Source organism: Gastrolobium bilobum, unplaced genomic scaffold (assembly GCF_033153095.1).
Source record: "Gastrolobium bilobum isolate Gb01-03AN ecotype WA unplaced genomic scaffold, APGP_CSIRO_Gbil_v1 utg66792, whole genome shotgun sequence".
NCBI lineage: Eukaryota > Viridiplantae > Streptophyta > Magnoliopsida > Fabales > Fabaceae > Gastrolobium > Gastrolobium bilobum.
In genome coordinates, this window is record NW_026897228.1 from 189,512 (window position 1) to 209,062 (window position 19,551).

Here is a 19,551-nt window from a genome sequence, read left to right on the forward strand (position 1 = left end):
AGCAGTGTTATGAAACCCGGACCGACCCAGCCGAGTCGATCCGGGAAGTGGTAAATTGGTCATATAACCGGTCCGGTTGAAGCAACGGACCGGTTATGCATCAGAACCGGTGCGACCCGGTCCGACCTGGCCGGTTTTCATGAAAACCGGTGACCCAGTCGGTTAACCGGTGACTCGGCCCAGTCCCAACAAAAAATTCATAATGGACATATTTGAATATTTTTTTGCTTATTGACTTACATAAGTTATGTACCTACAACACTAATATTATCTCAAATATGCACTGTGCAAAAAAAATTGATTTGATTTATAGTTAGAGATGTCATTTTCTTAACCTAAAGTCTCGTATCACGATCATTATATTTTTGTTTGATCTTTTATTAGATAATAATATGTCATTTATTATTTTTTATATTAAAATATTTGAAATTTTTATCATTTTTTTTAGATATTTGAGTATGTTTATAATTTTTTAATATAAATTATAAAATTACATATAATTACTGGGTCATGCGGTTGAACCAGTAACCCAGTGACTCAGTACCTCGACTGGGTCAGTGACCAGGCCAATTTTAATAACATTGACTAGGAGTGTGCATGGTTAAGAACCAAACTAATTTTTTAGGTGAACCAAACTGAACTGAACTGATTTTTCCTGCCTAATTTTTGAACCAAATTGTTTGGAAACCAGTTCAGAATTGGACTGGTTTTCAAACAGTGTGTCTTACAAATTGGTTTTGAAATTGGTCTAAGCTGGTATTTTAAAGGGGGTTTTGAACTAACTTTCTCATATGAAAAATGTCTTACAAACTTGTTAAAATCTACTTGAATTTTTTCAATTCATGACTACAACTCTTCACTTTTTGCTTTAAAAGAATCAAATTCATGTTTAATAATAGTTTTTATACTTTACCCCCCAAGTGGCCAAAAGCATTTTATGATTTAATATTTAACAAATTGTATGATTGAATGCTATATATGGTCAAAAACAACTTTACATGCATTCAATGCTAGAGTAAATTGTGACCGATTGTAATATTGTATATAAATAGTTCGGTTTGGTTCAGAAGTATTTCAAACTAGTTCAGAACTAAACTTTTTGAAACCAATTCAGACTCAAGAACCGTTTTACAAAACCAATTCTTATGGGACAATTTGGTGCATTTTTCAATTTAGTTCAGTTCTTTCGAATTTTTTCCATACCTTTAATTATCACGAAAAGAATGCAAATAAATAAATTTAGTTCATCTTGAGTGAATTTATAAAAATAAATAAATAAAAAGTAAACCTAGTACTTTATAAAATAAAAATCGTATGTAATAAGTGCGAGTATTAGTTAAGTGGGCTATGATAAAATAATATTTAATAATCAATAGCCAGCCACATAAATAGCCTGCGAAGAGAGGGAGAGAAGGTAGCATTTTTGAAGTAGTAACTTAGGGCGAGTCTGAATTCTATTTTCAAAAATAAACTTTTAATTTTCAGAACAAAAAAAATACTTGTTTAATAATGCGTGTTTTGAAAAAAAATATAAAAATAATATTTAGTTTTTAATTTTTAAAATCAAATTTAGAGAAAATGAGCCTTTTTGAAATCTTTTATTAAAAATAGTTTCTTAATTTTCGGAACAAAAAAATTTGTTTGATAATGCGTATTTTGTAAAAAATTCTAAAGATTATATTTGTTTTTAAATTTTTAGAAACAAATTTAGAGAACATATTTTATTTATTTCTATGTTGTATTTTGACTTTTAACTTTCAAAATAAAAAACACAAAGAAAACACTTATTTCATTTAACTACTCTACAAAATAATCTTAAGAACAAAAAATAAAGTTAAACACTATCAAACAAGGAATAGAATATTGTGACAATCAAATAATATTACTACCAATGTTACTATCACATCTTAACCGTTGATTTCCGCCAATCAACGGTTATCATTTTTCAAATCAAACTCATTAATTAATTATTAATTCGCAATAAATGATAACCGTTGATTGGCGGAAATCAACGGTTAAGATGTGGCAGTAACATTGGTAGTAACATTATTTGGTTGTCACAATATCCTATCCCGTGAGACCCTAAACTCTTAGTTTAGGTTCAACACTCTCTTCAAGAAACAACTGCAAATCAATCCAAGCAGAAACTAAACACAACCTGAACTTAAGTACGGGTAAAGTATGGAATGTTTTTCGCTAAGGGGGAAGTATGTCAATATTAAGAGATTCTATCGGTTCTTGTGTGAAAAATCATATTAGAGAAATATGATATAAAATTATGAGGTAGGATATTCTTATTACTAATTTTTTCTACTATCCCTCTAATCACCAATAGATTTAAAAGTTATTTTTCTTTTTTCTCTCTTCATTTAACTTTTCCTCTAATCCAATGATGATTAGAGTAGTAGTAGATTAATAATAGAAAAAATTGATAATAAGAATATCTTACCCCTAAAATTATTAATATAACTTCACCTAACAATTAAAACCTATAAGGAATGCATCATTTCATGCCTTACTTTAACATAACGTAGTCTCCCAAAAAAATTTAGTCATTCATTAATAGATCAATGACCAAACAATTAAAATGAGTATCTCCTCTTGTACAAAAGAGAGTGAGCATTTGCTGAGAGTAGAAAAATTTGAACCTAGAAGTATTCTGTTGGGGAGGTGTTACTTATCACCACAACTATTCAAATGCAGTGCTTGTCATGATCTGATACATTTGTCACTGGGCTAGCACTTCATCATAACCATCCAGTGAAGAAATGTCTTAGTAACTATCCACAATATTCAACACAGAGGAATATGTTCCAAGGAGTCCACAAATGATTCCCAATGCAGTAATTATGACGCTCAGTGCAACCTGAAAATGGGAAAGAGAAAACTTGAGCAAAATAGAAGCAATATGAAAACTAGTTGGGGCATATATAACAGAAAAAAGGGTTTAGGGTATAACAAAGTATTTCTCCTGCAACAGAATTTCAAAACGACGTCGTTTTGAAATTTAGAAAAAAAAAAAATGCAGGGTGTCTTAGATATTTTACTTTCCTCTTATATTATGTATTTTACTAAAGTCCCCTACATTGTTTTTCTTAAATCTCAAAACAATGTCGTTTCGGGATTGGAGGAGATAATTTTATCTCATGCTGCAAAAGAAACATTAATCCCTATATAATATTACATTATTATTCTATAAGTTCAGTAATATAGCATTTGCAGTTAGCAGTTTAAGGTTGTCTGAGAAAGAGAAAACAAGGCTCTGAAATTAAATTAAACAAAAAAAAAATACAGATATTTGAGGATGGTTTCTTCATGCAATAGATGTGAAGAATCTGATAGGAAAACATAAAAGCATACATGCATTTGAATTTGGCTATGTAACAGTTACAACAAACCAGAAATATTAATTGTTCATTTTTTGTAGTACGTAATTTAGCTGTTGAATATATAAATTATTACTCAGTACTAACATCAAGTCTGAAACTATGCTCAAGTGAATGTAAACTTTTTTACCAGAAAACTTTCATGGTACTATCATAGAAAAAATAAATTAAAAATAATTAAAAATTAAATACAACATCAGCAGCACTGTTACCTGCGTATTTGTAGCTTTTTTCCCCACAATTTTTAGAAAACATAAACTTGGCATTATCACTGACTGAAATTTTGCATTCCCCAAATTAGATTGAAGTTTCATTGGAATTCCTCACAAGAAACTGAAACAATAACAATAAGGGAAAGCACAAAGGACTATAGATGAATCTAGTTCATGTCAAGTTATCAGCCAACAAACATTACAGATAGAAAGCAAGATATATACTGCAAAAGAATCAAGAGACAATCATGCATTTGTATATATCTCCAAATGTGTTTTTATAGCAAACTCTGGTGCACAAGGCTTCTCAAATTGTGAGGGATAAGGGTGACGATTGATTATACACAACACAACCTTACTGTTATGTGTCTAATCGCAGAGTTATAAAATTTTATGGGAGGGGGCGGAAAATTCAAAATTCACACTTAAGCAAGCAACACACTAGTGGGTCAATACGTAGCTAGATTTGAAGAACTCTCAAAGTTTTCTTCGTACATGATGAATAATAAGGACAAAGGGGGAAAAATTATGTTACACTATATTTCTTATCAGCCTGAATATAGTCTAAGACAAAAGGTTTGATCAATTTGAGGTGAGAAATCGTCCCTCCTAAGTACTCTTTTATCTCCCTCTTCCATTTTCCATGTACAGCTATGAAGCACCGATATTCCGAATTTTTTTTTTCAACGTATCGAATACGCGTATCGGAAACGTATCGAAAACGTATTGTATCATATCGACAAATTAAGTCATATCGAGAACGTATCGGGAACGTATCGAAAACGCCGTGTTCGGTGCTTCATAGATGTACAGTCCTAAAAGTAGTATTACAAAGTTGATTTATATAAACAAAGATTGAAAAAACGATAAATAATATTAAATTGAAGATCATAAACTAAGTACAATCTGAATATGTCATCACAAAAAGATTTTCCGTTCCCCAACCAAAGCAACTCGATATCCAGGAAAACAGAGTAGGTATTTTGGCTTTGGGTCTGAGCCATGGCATGGTCCTAAATTACGATCAAGGATTAGGTCCCTCCTATCAATATTAACTGAACCCTGACTTCCTAATTTCTTACATGAAAATGAAGTTTTTGCAATTCAAAGTTCAAACATCATAGACTTTGACAAATATACACACACACTAAAAAGTTTGCTTACCACAAGTATACTGAAGAGCGAACCAATTAATGCCATCACAAGCCCTGAAATTATAACTCAAGGATATTAGAGCCATTAAGTTCATATTTGTTACAAAAAGGTTTATCGTTTCTCAAGCTGCTTGAAATAATTTTATCTCCGGCTACTAAATCATAACCGTACAAAGATGGATCAATGGTAATAAAGGAAGAGATAGAGAAAAAAGGGAATCATAATCATTCAAAGGTGAATCAATTAATAGAAGAAAATAAATAAACGAAACGACATAGTTTTGGGGTGGACGGAGTTAAACTTATCTCAAGTTGCCGGAGAAATGTTTTTCTTGTTATAAAAACAATGTTTTGATGTGGTTTTTATTGAAAATATATTAAATAATACTAAATAATTAGCATTCAAATTAGGCAAGAATAATAAGATCTTGTAGCTAAGCTAGGTATCAACTACAAAGAAGTACAGCTCACACAAATTTACACATTTCTGCATAACATCACTATATATTCTCAAAAAGTACAAGAGCAGCTGTGAAATAATAAAAGTGACAGTTCTATAACAATCATACGCTGATGTGGCTTTCTGCGTAAGTAGACAAGTCAGATTAAAGTTCAAACAGTAATATGACTCGTTTACATTTAACTAATCATATATTTTCAGCGTAGTAATGGAAAAAAACACCTAGCTCTAGGACTTAAGTGATTATACTTATATAAGAACATACAATGGTTAACAAAATCAGGAGACAATGTTCCCTCTACTGTCGATTCTTCATCAGTTTGGTTTTTCGTTTTGATTGAAGAACAACATCAGACAAAAACAAATAGGGCAACTGAAGAGTACAACATTTATGAATATGAATGTAAAATATCATAATACACAAATAAATGAAAAAGAAAATATGAATATAAAAATATGGACAGAAAGCTATATCATTTTCTTGAGTGTACTTGACTAATTGAGAGGTCACATTAAAATTAATGTATTACAGAGACAAAGTCTAAGACATACCAAAAAAGGGAATCAGAAAAGCAGCACAAACTGTAGATGCAACAAGTGCTGTTCTAAGAAGAATGAAACACCAATAAGTATTTGAAATTCTATTTGGCAGCAACTCCTCTAGACTCCTTGCCAGTGGGTTCATCAACAAAGCAAATTTGTTTATTATTAAGGAAAAATCAAAATAAAATTATTCCTGAACTTGATCAAGCAATCTCCACTTTTTTTACTTTCATAAACAACTAAGTTGTGGCAAAAAGGATATTTAGTGAATGGGTTGATTACCTGAAAGAAGAAAGAGCAACACAACATTAGAGAAAAAAAAAATATTGTTTACTAGAATGAAACTACTAAAATTGCACCTAAGAGACCCAAAAAATCTCAAACTCACTGTTGTCCACACTGCAACTTTTGAAGCAAATGCACCTGGTGGCATATTTAATGTTATCTGAGACAAAGTGTCATCACCAAACATGAGAAATCCCATGATTGCAACGCCTCCATATATCAAAATACACAAAACAACACTGTATGCAAAGCAATGAACCACGCAATCAGAAAGAAGAAATCAGATATGTTTTGCCAGTGACAAAGAAGTTAGGTACCAGACCATGTTATTAGTGCTTTGGTGAATTGTTTTTTGTCAGCCATAGACTCATATATATTTGGAAAAACTGAATGTCCTGCATAGCAAAACCCATAGATACCAATAGCAAATGGAATGCCACTCCAATTTACCAATTGTCCTGTGTGATGGAATCCAACACTATCTGTTGTCCCAACACAAAACACACAGATAACAATCAAGAAAGTTGCAACAACCCCTCCAGCTGCAGATCACAAGTTCCAATAAGGGCATGCTAAGTTGTAGAAATTGAAAACAGAAGGAATTTTTTTTTTAGACATTGGAGAACCTGATAGATAAGAGATTACGCGAAGATCCTTCAACCAGACTGTAGGAAGAATAATAAGTGCACTCAAAATTCCAAACAAGTGCACAGAATCTAACCGGAAACTACCCAAATCTAAGAATGCTCCAGGAAACAGACTAGTGAGGTTATCTCCTTCCAAGGTGATGAATTCCACACAACATGCCTGCACTCATGAAAAAGTGATCTTATACATACAGTGAGAGCACAACCAAACACAGGTGTTTTCAAAGGAAACAAAATGGTTGAATCACTTACATATAATTCAGTGTACAAAATGATCTGCAACAAATATCATTAGTGAACACTGATTAGTAATAACCACTAATTTGTGCATAAGTGAAAACTGAAAAGCATATATCTCAGCATTCTTTCTCACTACTATGAAGTGAATTTAGATTAAACAACAAATAGAGATAAAATAATCTCATGGTACATTTTGTGAGGCCTTGAGACATTAATTAAGATGTTCAAATATTAAAATGGACCAAAACCAGCTAAGACTAAGGTAAAGAACAGAATCAAAATGATCAACTGGAGTCAAATAGACTTTGAGGTCGACTCATAGTCAAATCAAAGATCTAGATGGGAGGAATTTAAGGTAGACAACTACCTAGCAGATAGAAGTAAAGCCCAATTAGCACTTCTATTTTCCAAGTAACAAGCATTGATCAACAATTTTCAAATACTTTAAACAAAGAAATAAATAGACTCACTGATACAACAATTCGGCCAAATCTTCCAAATGCAGCTTCTCCGATATCGGGGTAGCTCGTGATTCCTTCTCTAGTTTCAAAGCAGTGTCTCATAAGGTTGGCTGTATAACAACAAATAACTGCAAAAAGAAGCATTACCGCCATGCTCATCCACCCAGCTTCTTTCACTGTAAAAGGTGTAGACAGAAGGCCAACTCCAGCCATCACATTCATCCCTGTCAAGGTACAGTATCAACTCATAAAAAGGGAAGATAGAAATAGAAATTAAGATATTAAGGAAGTAAGGTTAGATATTTATACTTTCATAAGGGGATGAGGTCAATCAGATAGAAAATAACTTTGTAAAGATGTTAACAAATTTTTTCAACAAAAGAATTGTTAGTGATCAGTTCCTGATTTTCAACTTGCTTTTAAGGAGCAGACAGCCTGATTTTAGGAACAAATAAGTTCCTTCAACAGATTATATTTGTTATGTATAGCTAGGTGTAGGTATTAACGCTCCTGTGTTTTAGGACTAGATTAGTGTTAAGCTTTTACTGTAAAATCTCTACCCTGAATCCCTATTCAAGTGTCCATTTTGTAATCATCATAACAAGGAAAATACAATATATTCTTCATGGTATCAGCACTCAATCTGAACCACAGTTGACTACAACCTCCATAATCTGAGGCAAACAACCAGAAGAGCAGCAACTCAGAGTTGGTATCCAGATTGGAGATTGGTAGCACAACCAAATCGAAGGCCTTGTTCTCCCTATCTCTAGCAACGGACTGAACGGCCAAAACTTCATGCAATAGGCTAAGTTTGTTTGGATATTTCTCCAAGGAAAGAGAAAAGAAGAGAACATCACTGGTGAAGCCAAACAACCGAGAAAGATGTTCCCAAACACCACAAATTGAGACTTGAGAGCAGCAACTTGACATTTATGAAGAGATCAAATGTAAGTACCCTATACATAACAAGCAATACAAAAACCTAGTGGACAAAGACACGATCTACAAGTTCCTACTTAGACTCAATAAGAACCTTGATGCAGTCCTTCAAAGAATTCTTGGGACCAAGCCATCACCAAAGGTTAGAGAAGTATTATGTAAAGTAAGATGGCAAGAAAGTGGGAGGAAAATCATGTTACGAAGCTCATCAACTTACTCAGAAAGCTCAGCCATGGCAGCTAAAGGAAATCAATCCAATCAATCACACTTCCAACAGAAGATAAATTGCATGAGGTATGAACATGGCAGGAAGAAAGGACACACAAAGGATACATGTTGGTTCATTCATGAGAAACCAACATACACAAAATCATCTCATGGAAGGAAGCAATGTGGCAATACAGCCTCTTCAAATATACTTGAGAGAGACAAGATAAGTGTTAATCCTAAAGCACAAACCTACAACAAGGAACCGATGGAAATGGAACTACTGTTTAAACTACTTCAATTGATGAAGCAAAATACTTGCACAAGTATTGGTACAACGTCTGTAACACAAAAAGGTATAAATGCTTCATGCTTTGAATGTTGATAAGGACAGGAAAATATAATAACCCAAATAATCAAATTACATTAATTGGAAGTTAATGTTTAATTAGAGGGTTAATTAAGCAAAAATACTTAGTTTAGGGTTAAATCCCCACCAGGGGTAAAATGGTAATTTGGTAAAACTATCCGATAATGGGCTAATTTTGTGAAATACACTCCACCTTAACCCATAAAATTAGGGAATCAAATTAGAATGAGATTAATTAGATGAGAAGTCTAATCATAGGAATAAATTACTTTTTGGGACAAAAGTACGATGAATGAAAGTTCTGGATAAAAATATAACTATGTGAAAGTTACCAGAAACTCTAGAATACTATAGTGTGACACTAAAAAAAAAAAAAAAAACCACTCCCCGCTAAACCCAACTAGCTAGTGTGGGGTGGAGGAAATCCTTGTACGCAGCCTTACCCTTGCATAATTGCAAAGAGGTTGTTTCCTGGATTCCAATCCATGACCTTTCAGTGATTCAATACTATATAGTGTGATAATATTGAATGATTTTGGTGAATGACAAAATAAATGTTAGATGACTTAATCTATGGATTAGAGGTGAATTAGTGGGGATTTCATTAAGGGTAGATTAGTCTTTTCATATTAAAGTGGTTGACTGTGGTCAAAATTCACTTAAGTTGATTTTCCCTCACTTTTCCTTAGGATTTTCGGTCATCCTCTTCAAAACAGCCCCCCCTCCCGAAATGCTTCATCAACCTCCATGGAAGTGACCTTCCAAACAAACTATCTCATCTAGCCATCAAAACCTTTAGTGTTTGTCATCAAAGTCACTTGAAATCTCCTAACAAACAAGAATCTACCATTAGTTTTCTACATAAACCATTGTGTGAGGAGATCATTTTCTCTCAAGAGGTGACACCATTTTCGAGTTTGAGGAGAAAGGAAGAGACTTGGGTGCCTTCAAGCTTGGTGAAGTCTTTCATTGGTCTTCCTAGTTGATTTTGAGGTAAGAACCATAAGCTTTTATGGATGGATTTTTATGATTGTTCATGTGATAAATAGTAACCAACTTGAGTTGTGGTTTGATTTTAGCTTGAGTCCTTTGGAAAAAAGTGATTAGGAGGTGTTTGTGATGATTTCGAAATTTGAGTCATGAAAATGTGAGTGTTTGAAGAGGGTTAGCTTGATTTAATGTGTAGTCATGATATTGAATATGAGTGCCTTTGTAAAAGATGCTAATAAAGTGTTCCTAATGGTGAAAATGGAAAGAAATCATCAATTGATCACACTTGGATTTTTGGTTAATGAAAGAGTATGGTATCTTGTGATTCATATAATGGTGTGAAATGTTAATGGAACCTTGTTGTATAATTGATGATATAGTCTTAAATGATGTGGATTATTGAAGGAAAAACCATGAAAAAGTCACCTTAGGCATTTCGAAATTATGGCCACGGATAAAGTTTGTAACCAAAGAGGGTTAACATGATTAATGATGTTGGAATGTAAATGAACCTTAGCGTCTTCCAGTGTTGTAAAAACATAGTGTCGAAACGTAGAGACGGACCGTTTTTTCCTTTTTATGACCAAAATCGTGTCGAAACGGTAGTTGAAACGGGTTTTGGGTAGAAACGGTTGAAACACCGTGTCAACTCGGTAAACTCGGTTGACTCGGTGAGTTTATCAAGTTGACTCAGTTTCTAAAAAAAAAGAAAGAAAGAGTCAGATCCGACAAAGAGAGGAGAGAGAGAAGCAAAGACGATGAAGAAGAGAAGAAGAGTTTCATCGCCAACCCTTCACCATTGTTGGTTGTTACTCCAACCCAAACCAAAACGCAAAAGAAGAAGAGCAGTTCAAGTTGCAGTTGCAGAAAGAAAAACCCATGACATTTCTTCTTACTTGTTTCTTTGCTTTCTTTTCTCTTCTACTCTCGCTTTAGTTTTGGCACTAGACAGCTCTTGATGCAAAGCATTTAAACTATATCCACCGTTAAGAAGGGCAAGGAAGAGAGAGAGAGAAAGAAAGTAACGTCAATGTTAGTAAAAGGGAACAAAGAAGAAGATTGTGAGTGAAGTGACAGAGACTCACGGCCACACTCTAATGCTTGTATATTATTATAATCTATGTAGCACCGCTACTGATACAGGACACGACACGACACTCACACGTTAATTCTAAAAAATATTAGATTTCGACACGTTAGGACACGTTTTGATATTAAATAATATTATTCATTTTCGTAGTGTATATTATATGTAATATTCAATAATTTAACAAGAAAATGAAGCTAAACTTATGATAGTCATCAATTCTGCAAAGAAACATAAGATCTCTCAAATATTTATATTAAACTCAATAAAATGGTAATCCTAATCCAACGAATCTAATAGTTGGAACTAAAAACGCAACACAATGTATCCTTTGAACCTTTTTTTTTTAGTCTCTACATCGCGTGTTGGAGTGTCGTAGTATCGAAGAGTGCCGGGAAGTGTCGGACACGACACGTCAGGATTTCTGAAGTGTCGGTGCTTCATAGATTATAATCAATGCTTTAAGCAATTAATAAATCCATGAATAATATAAAAATATATATAATGATATTTTTTTGCATAGTTCATAAATATAATATACACACACATATATATACATATATAAAACACGTAATAATAAAAAAAATTATATATATTCTTAGTCATTAATCAGCTTAAATTTAATAACTTACATAATTAATACATTAGAATCATTCTATATAAATTAAAATAGAGATTAAAATTGACATTTTTATAAAATAAACATGTTTGTGTGTTTTGGTTTTATATATGTTGGATATATATTTTATTTTTAATACGTTAGTAAACTCTTACGTTTCCTTTACGTTTTGCGATTTTACGTTTTTACTCACCCCTACCGTTTTTACATAGACTCTACGTTTTAACAACATTGGCGTCTTCACAAAAAATGTGTTAGGAATATTGTCTTAGCCAAGAAAAAGCATTGAAACCATAACATATACCATTTTCGATAATTAGACTAAAAGTCAAGTATAAGTGTTTTGTATGTGTAGTCTTGGAAATGAATGTTATTGTTGATGTTTATACTTGTTTGAATTGGTAGCGGTGAGCCAAGTTAAGTGATGATGGAAGAACTTCCGTTAGAGCTACCAAGTGACCAAGCTCAGGTTCTTGAATTTCCTAGAATTTGGTAAGTCTTCAACCTAAACCTTGTTGGAAATTGGATGTGTTGACATATGTATATGTTGGTATTTGTATGTTGAATTAATTGATGTACACCTTGAATAGGTTGCATGGGTGACATTATCACAATGTGATTGTATATGTATTGATAATGGAATTGTACCCTTTACATAGGTAATATTTGTTGAAAGGTTGTTGATTGATTGCTTGGGCTAGAAGAGAACTTAGACAAGGAAAGTGCTATACACCTAGCTTCAAGAGGTAAGCTTTTGGACCTTAAGATTTATCCCCTGTTTGTTTCACCATGCTTTATGGGAGTAGTGATTTATGTGTGGTGTATGTAATTGCATTAAAATGTGACATAATGCATAGTATGTGTATTTGCTTTGTGTGAGGCATGCCATGGGTGTGTGTATTTGCTTTGTGTACCACACAAGATGGACTTCCTTGTATGAGGCATGCCTAGTGGTGTGCTACATAAGATGAACTTCCTTATGCTTTGTATGTTACAAGATGAACTTCCTTGTGTAAATCATACTTTTTGTGTTCTCTGGCCAGTAAAATTGATTGATTGATTGGTATGAGCATTCCGGTGAGAGTTGATGGACCCGAGGAATGGCTTGCTTAAGATTGATATACACTGCATATATATATATATATATAATGTATTATCTTTGTTTTACTGCTTTTACACCTAAAGTGAACTTAAGGGTGGAGGAATCCTCCAAGGATCCCTAGTTTACTGAGATTGTTAACAATCTCATCGCGTGTGAGGACCATATTTTACGTACAGACACTGATGGTACTGGAGCATCACGAGGCAAGAGGCCGTCATTGCGATTTAGTTCATAGCATGAGACGGTGATGATCATTTTTCTGTACATGTTCACACATGATGATTATGTATTTTGAAGAGCATAGTGTATACCTATGCATATTTTGTACAGACTTGTATACTCTGTTTAGAGGAACATGTATAGGGTCTTTTTACTATCGTATGTTATTTTGAGATACGTGTATATGGACTGTATGTAAACCTTAATTTATTCATAATGTATGTCAAGGATGAATGTACGAGGTTATTCGGTATTTATTTTCTCATGTTACTTTTGGAAGTTGATGTATGATTATTTAATGATTAGAAAGTGAAGGAACAAAGGCAATTATGTGTAATCCATAGATGGATTCTAGGTTGGATTAGTTGATGGTTGGATACATGTATGAAAATTGGACAACTGTCAATTAGGTACTTTTGCTAAAGTGGGAATAATCCTCAAAACCTCCAAATACAAAGGAGATGTCGTCCGTTTTATTCTAAAAGACGCGAGGTCTAAGAAAGCATCACATAATTTTAATTAGACACGAATTAATTGTGAATTGCAATACATTAAGAAAGGAAAAATTGTATTCACATTTTGACGTAAGACTATTTATGATTCAATAAGTCTAGCTTCAGCATTTATTTAGTTAAATATGTTGCGCTTAATACCATATGCATGATAATACACCAGCGGCGGACGGGGTGTTACATAAAACATCTTGGATCATTGACTAGGATCCTCTGATCACATGACTGGGGATATTATAGTTTTTGAAAACTATTTTCCTTGTCACGATGAATCTACAATCCAAAAGTTCAATTGACAACGAATTTAAGTTGGTTGTAAAGGTTTAATTGTTATCTCAAAGGATATTTCCTTGAAGTTGAACTATGCCCTTAATGTTCCTAATCTTGAATGCAATTTTCTGTCTATAACCAAATTGACAAAGGACCTTAGTTGTGTAACTAAATTCCTACTTTACTTGTGTGAATTTCAGGTTTTGGACTTGAGGAAGAGGATTGGCAATGTTGAGTAGTGTACCGGACTCTACATCATTTACGTTGATGACTCCAAGAGGAAACTAGGAGCTCAAACTTGTGCAGCTTCCTCCCTTAACGAAAATTACATAATGTTGTGGCACTATAGATTAGGCCACCCCAACTCTATGCACTTAAAGAAAAAATTTCGTTCACTATTTAAAAAAAAAAAAAATTAAACCACCACGAACACAACTAACCAGCCCTTTTATCCAGCAACCACAACTAAACCAGAAACTCATGTGGTTGAACCAAATCATCTTCCTAATGCATAAGCAGACAAACCTATAATAGGCTCCAAAGTTATTGAAAATTCATCCAGGCAACACAGCTCCTACCAAAAACTTGATATTCCTAGCACAAAATTTCTTGATCTTGGTATGCCTGTTGCAGTAAGGAAAGGAGTCAGGTCTTGTACTCAACATCCCATTAGAAATTATGTTTCGTGTAAGAATTTGTCACAAGGATACAAAGCCTTAGTCACTTTTCTTGACATCATTCAATAACAAGGGATATACAAGAGGCCCTTCAACAACCAAAATGGACGGCTGCAGCAAGGGAGGAAATTCATGCACTAGAAAAGAATGGCACTTGGAAACTGTTAGTACTACCAGAAGGAAAGACATCAACCATTTGCAAGTGTATTATTAGAGATGAGTCATTATATCCACTGCACTTCAAGTAACTATGCTTTAGTTATGTACACATAGTATTTAGCTAGTTGCATGGTCAGCATGTTAGTTACTGGTTGTTTGACTTCTATTATGTTTCAATTAGACTTCATTTAGGAAGTTAGACCTAAGCTTCTTTGAGAAGCTTTGTAGCCTCTATAAATAATTCTCATAAAATCTCACCTTCTCTCTTTCTTCATTTTTCTCGCTTTCTTGTTTTTTCTATTATATTATGTATTTTCTCAATCCAATTCAATATTGATGGGAGCATGAACAGGTACACAGCTCGGTTAGTAGCAAAGAAATTCATTCAATCCTATGATGTTAATTATGAGGAAACATTTGCTCCACTAGCAAAACTTAGCTCCTTCGGGGTTATCCTATCCATAGCCACAAATCTAAACTGACATATGCACCTAGACATTAAATGTGAGGAGATGTGTGAGAGAAATAAAAAACCATCAATGTGGCCTCTACCTATTAGCTTTATCTTTTGGATTGAATTAGTTTTTTATAACAAGCCATTATTATACGATAAACCCCACTGAAAACCACATGAAGACAGTCCACTGACTGAATCCTACAATAGCCAAAAAGGACCAATGAAGAGGCCTTTATTTCAAAATGAATCTGAATGGAGGCATTGAAATCTTCACTGATGTGGATTGGGTAAAATTTGTGACCGACCTAAGATCCATAACTGGCTATTTTACTTTTGTGTGGGGAAATCTGGTCACATGGAGAAAAAAGAAGCAATCTTAGGGCCATGGCCCATAGTATTTGCAAAGGAATTTGGTTACGAAGGAAGCATAAGATTCTTAGAATCTAGTCCTAGTACACTATGAAAGTCCTATGTGATAACATAGCCTCCATAAGCATTGCCAAGAACCCAGTTCATCATGACAAAACTAAGCATTTGGAGATTCACCGTCACATAAAAGAAAAAATTGCCAAAGTCGATTGACCTTAAGCACATAACTGCATGCCTCCAAACAGATAACGTCTTGACTAAAACTCCTCCAAAGCTTACTTATGAGAACTTGAGATCCAATATGGGCATGATAGACATCTACCACCAAGATTGAGGTAGAGTGTTAGTGATTAATTATTGATTTCCAACCTCTTAAGGAACAGACAACCAGATTTTCAGTGATTTTAAGGAACAAACAGCCTGATTTTATGAACAAAAAAGTTCCTGATTTTCTTCAACATGATCTGTTTTTTATGTACAACTAGGTGTATATGTATTAACTCCTATGTTTTAGGTCTAGGTTAGTGTTCAGCCTTTACTGTACAACCTCTACCCTAAGTCCATATTTAAGCAGCTATTTTGTTATCAACATAACAAGGAAAATACAATAGTTTCATTAAGAACAAACCTTCCATAGCATGTTTGGCTTGGATGATTTTGTAAAGAACAATAGCTTTTTATTCAAAAGCTCTCTCAATAAGCTTTTGATTTTAAGCTATTTTGAACACAAAATAAGCTAAATCCAAACACAAACTCAATCCCTTGTATTATACTGCATAAAGAATACATAAAGAAGTACATCTAATAGTAATCTTTGCTTTAACCCACAAGTGACTTACTAAAGCAGTATAAATTGCACCTCGCCTTCATTGTTAAGTCGTTTATACTGTAAACCCTCACTGTGCCTAATACACGCTTTGACCTTGGAATGCAGCAGCCTCCCCTCTTCTTAAACTCTCTTACACCCCTCCCCACCCCTATCCCCTAATACACACACATATATATATATATATAAAATAATTTCTGCAGCCGCTTTACGTACAGCAATGACAGGTGTATAGTTATGATTCCCTACATTTAATGCTTTATCCTTTGTATGGTTATGATTCTCTGCATTTAATGCTTTCAAATATACATACGGTAAGTATTTGATTGTTGCACGTACAGCAGCTGCAGAAATGTAAACCCCATATATATATATATATATATATATATATATATATATATATATATATATATATCCGTGTATTTGACGGCTGTAATTTATTAGAAATTAGTAGTTAATTAATGGGTATAATTCAATAACTGTCACAAGCACGGAGATTAATAATTGAGATGAGGAGTAAGACTTTTTATTCTTATACCGGAGTAAAAAGATACTTCTCCATATATATATATATATATATATATATATATATAGTGCCTTATTGTAGAATTCTTTTGCTAGCAACTGACTTTACAATATCTATAGAGGCATGCAAAATAAAATGTTCAAGGATATATCAACAGATTGCGATGAAGAGACATACCATTGAAAACTGTTTGAGTGAAGCTGCATCCGTAACCAATGGGCAATTCACCAGTACAATGCCTTTGCACTGAAGCTTTCTTCGACCATGATGATTGACTGATGCCTTCCTGACCAGATAGAAAAGGAGTCTTTCCATCTATGTCTAAGTTATTCTTTGAATGATTGCCAAAACTAGAATAAAGAAAACTTGGTCCTCGTAGAATTGATGGAGATGCAGCAATTGTGTAAGAATCTGTAGTCTCTCTGTTACAAGAAAGAAGGGAGACAATAAGAGAAAATTAGTGAATATCAGAGCTCATTCAGGTTACAGGGAAAAAAGGAAGCACAGCTAAAAGCCAGATAAAACAATTCTAGCAAAGCTTATTAAGCAATTCAAGAGAATCTCTGTCACCTTCACAAAATGATTCACCTGCACAGTACGTCATTTAAATATCCCTCACTCTTTTTTAGCCAATAGGGGGAAAATGCTATACAAGCACTAACGATTTAAAAATTTAATGCAAGGATTTGGCATGTAGAGCCCTGGAAATAGCTTTTTTGCAAAAATACAAGGGTAAAGCCGCGTACAATCGACAGTCACCTCTGCCCTCACATGTCGAGGAGGCTTATGCACCAGGTTTTGTTCTTTTTTATATTCAATCAACCAAAACAAATCTTCTGTAATAACTTCGAGTGGATAGATAAGAACACCCCAATATTGACAAAGAATTATGCTGTGAATTTGCTTTAAAATGGCAGGGGCAATTTAAAATTAAAAGGCACAACAAAACCAACAAAAGAAGAAAAAACTGCCAAATACCAAAGGGATAGGAGGAACGTAAGTAACAGAAACAGTGTTAAAGTTTTTAAATTTATATTGCAAAAGGATAAACAAATGGTGATGAAGATTGTACTTGTAACTTTGAGGCCATTGCTGAGAGTTGAAAGACTGAAGCTGTGTTGTATGATTTCCCTCATCACCACTGCTACTCTCACTCTCGAACTTCTCAGCTTCAATATCCTGTTGTTCACCTTCGTTGACATCTTCATCGTTCTCATCAAACAAAAACTCAAGGTCTCTCTCCTTCTCCTTGTTGCTGTTGTTATTGTTGTCACCAACCATTTTTGTGACTACACCAATCAGAAACCGAAGAGTCAAGACCCCTTTTCACAGTAACAGATGCACTGCAGATACATACACACATACATGCATAAACATATATCGGCTTTGTATCTCTCCTGTCAGTACAAGATTTTATCTTCTCCAGCTGAGATAAAATCATAGTGAGTCCACCATGTTTTAAAAATAAATAAATAAGTGAAATTTTTTCTTCAGTCCGCATGAGGACAGAAGTTTTTTTTCAAAATATAAATGAAGTTTATAAGAGTTATGTCGTATGAAAAGTGATTGTGTAATGTTATAGAAATTCGTTTTGTGTGTTTTAGTTTTTTTTTTTTTTTGCTTTAAAAAGTGTGGGCCCCACAAAATGTTGTGTGTGTAGGAAAGTTTTTCGTGTCATGTTAAAGGACAAACTAAAACCCCAATATATATAAGGAAAAGTGTGTATTATATTAAAGGATATAAAGTTGCGTCATTTTAAGTAAGAGAAAGAGATAAATCATGAAAAAGAGAGTTGGAAGAAAAAGTTTTAAATATATGTAAGAGTGAAAGAATGTAAGATGTGTCATTTAAAATAACATACATTTTTCCTATATATATATATATATATATATATATATATATATATATATATATATATATGGGAAAAAAGAAAAAAAAATTACAAAGATAGTAAAAGTGATGAGATTAAAATATATATATATAGAGAGAGGGGGGGTTTTATTATTTGTTACGTGACTTAATATAAAATTTTGTCTAAACTTGTATTTTGCAGATTACATAATTATAATATTAAAAAAAAATTCTCTCTTCATAAATTTTTTATAGACTTGTCGCCTCACGTGGAAAGATAAAAAAATAGCTTTAATATTATGACTATATTTTTCCTACAATATATAGTTATAAGGAAGTGATTGGATAAAAGTTTATATCCATTGATTGGATATTATATGGACCCATATATATATATATAGGCAAAATTAATTCTTCTGCTGCATAAAGATACTCATCTCCTGTCACTGTCAGTTCGTAAAACATGCCCAACTCATTTTTTATTTTTTTTCAAAAAATTGATGGGACCCAATTTGTTTCTATCTACAGGAAAAGATGCTGATCTCCAGCCGCATAAGAAATACAACATATGGGAAAATATTTTCTCATTTTAAAGGAAAAAAAATTTCTCATGTTAGTGAGTTATAGCATAAGTGGGTCTCACCTTAATTTTTTTCTCTCTACTATTTTGTGGATCCCACTTATACTGTGAGTCATTAACATGAGAAAAATTTTCTCTTTTAAAAGGAGAAAATATTTTCCCTATATATATATATATATATATATATATATATATATATATATATCGGTTCGTTTTTTCTGTAGTTACTTTAGATAAGTTATCTGCAGTAAGCCCAATACGACGTTGTTTTGGGACGGAAATCATGGTGTTTTTATAATTTAATTTATTTCAGGGTTATAATAGTCTTTATATTTATAATTTTTTAAGATTTCAATACCAAAACGACGTCGTTTTGAAGATAAATGCAGATAATTTATCT

At 33.2% G+C, this 19,551-nt stretch overlaps 1 protein-coding gene across 1 annotated transcript; it reads right to left on the reverse strand.

Annotated features, from left to right (window-relative positions):
* Positions 1-2,540: 2,540 nt before the first annotated feature.
* On the reverse strand, positions 2,541-18,128 carry LOC133305003 (amino acid transporter AVT1A-like). The gene is made up of 12 exons (XM_061505105.1): positions 17,793-18,128; positions 16,898-17,142; positions 7,398-7,612; positions 6,940-6,963; positions 6,667-6,847; positions 6,363-6,582; positions 6,144-6,279; positions 6,015-6,037; positions 5,765-5,907; positions 4,763-4,806; positions 3,599-3,661; positions 2,541-2,866 (listed from the first exon to the last, which is right to left on the reverse strand). Exons 1-12 carry the CDS (start codon positions 17,999-18,001, stop codon positions 2,774-2,776), a joined length of 1,596 nt encoding a protein of 531 aa, XP_061361089.1. The 5' UTR covers positions 18,002-18,128; the 3' UTR covers positions 2,541-2,773.
* Between the last annotated feature and the right edge of the window lie 1,423 nt (positions 18,129-19,551).

Coding starts and splice junctions, on each gene's coding strand:
- LOC133305003 (XM_061505105.1), bottom strand. CDS start 18,001: ATGGTTGGTGACAACAATAACAACAGCAACAAGGAGAAGGAGAGAGAC. Junction 6,848..6,939: donor TTTTGTACACTGAATTATAT/GTAAGTGATTCA, acceptor TCATGAGTGCAG/GCATGTTGTGTGGAATTCAT. Junction 6,280..6,362: donor ACCAAAGCACTAATAACATG/GTCTGGTACCTA, acceptor CTTTGCATACAG/TGTTGTTTTGTGTATTTTGA.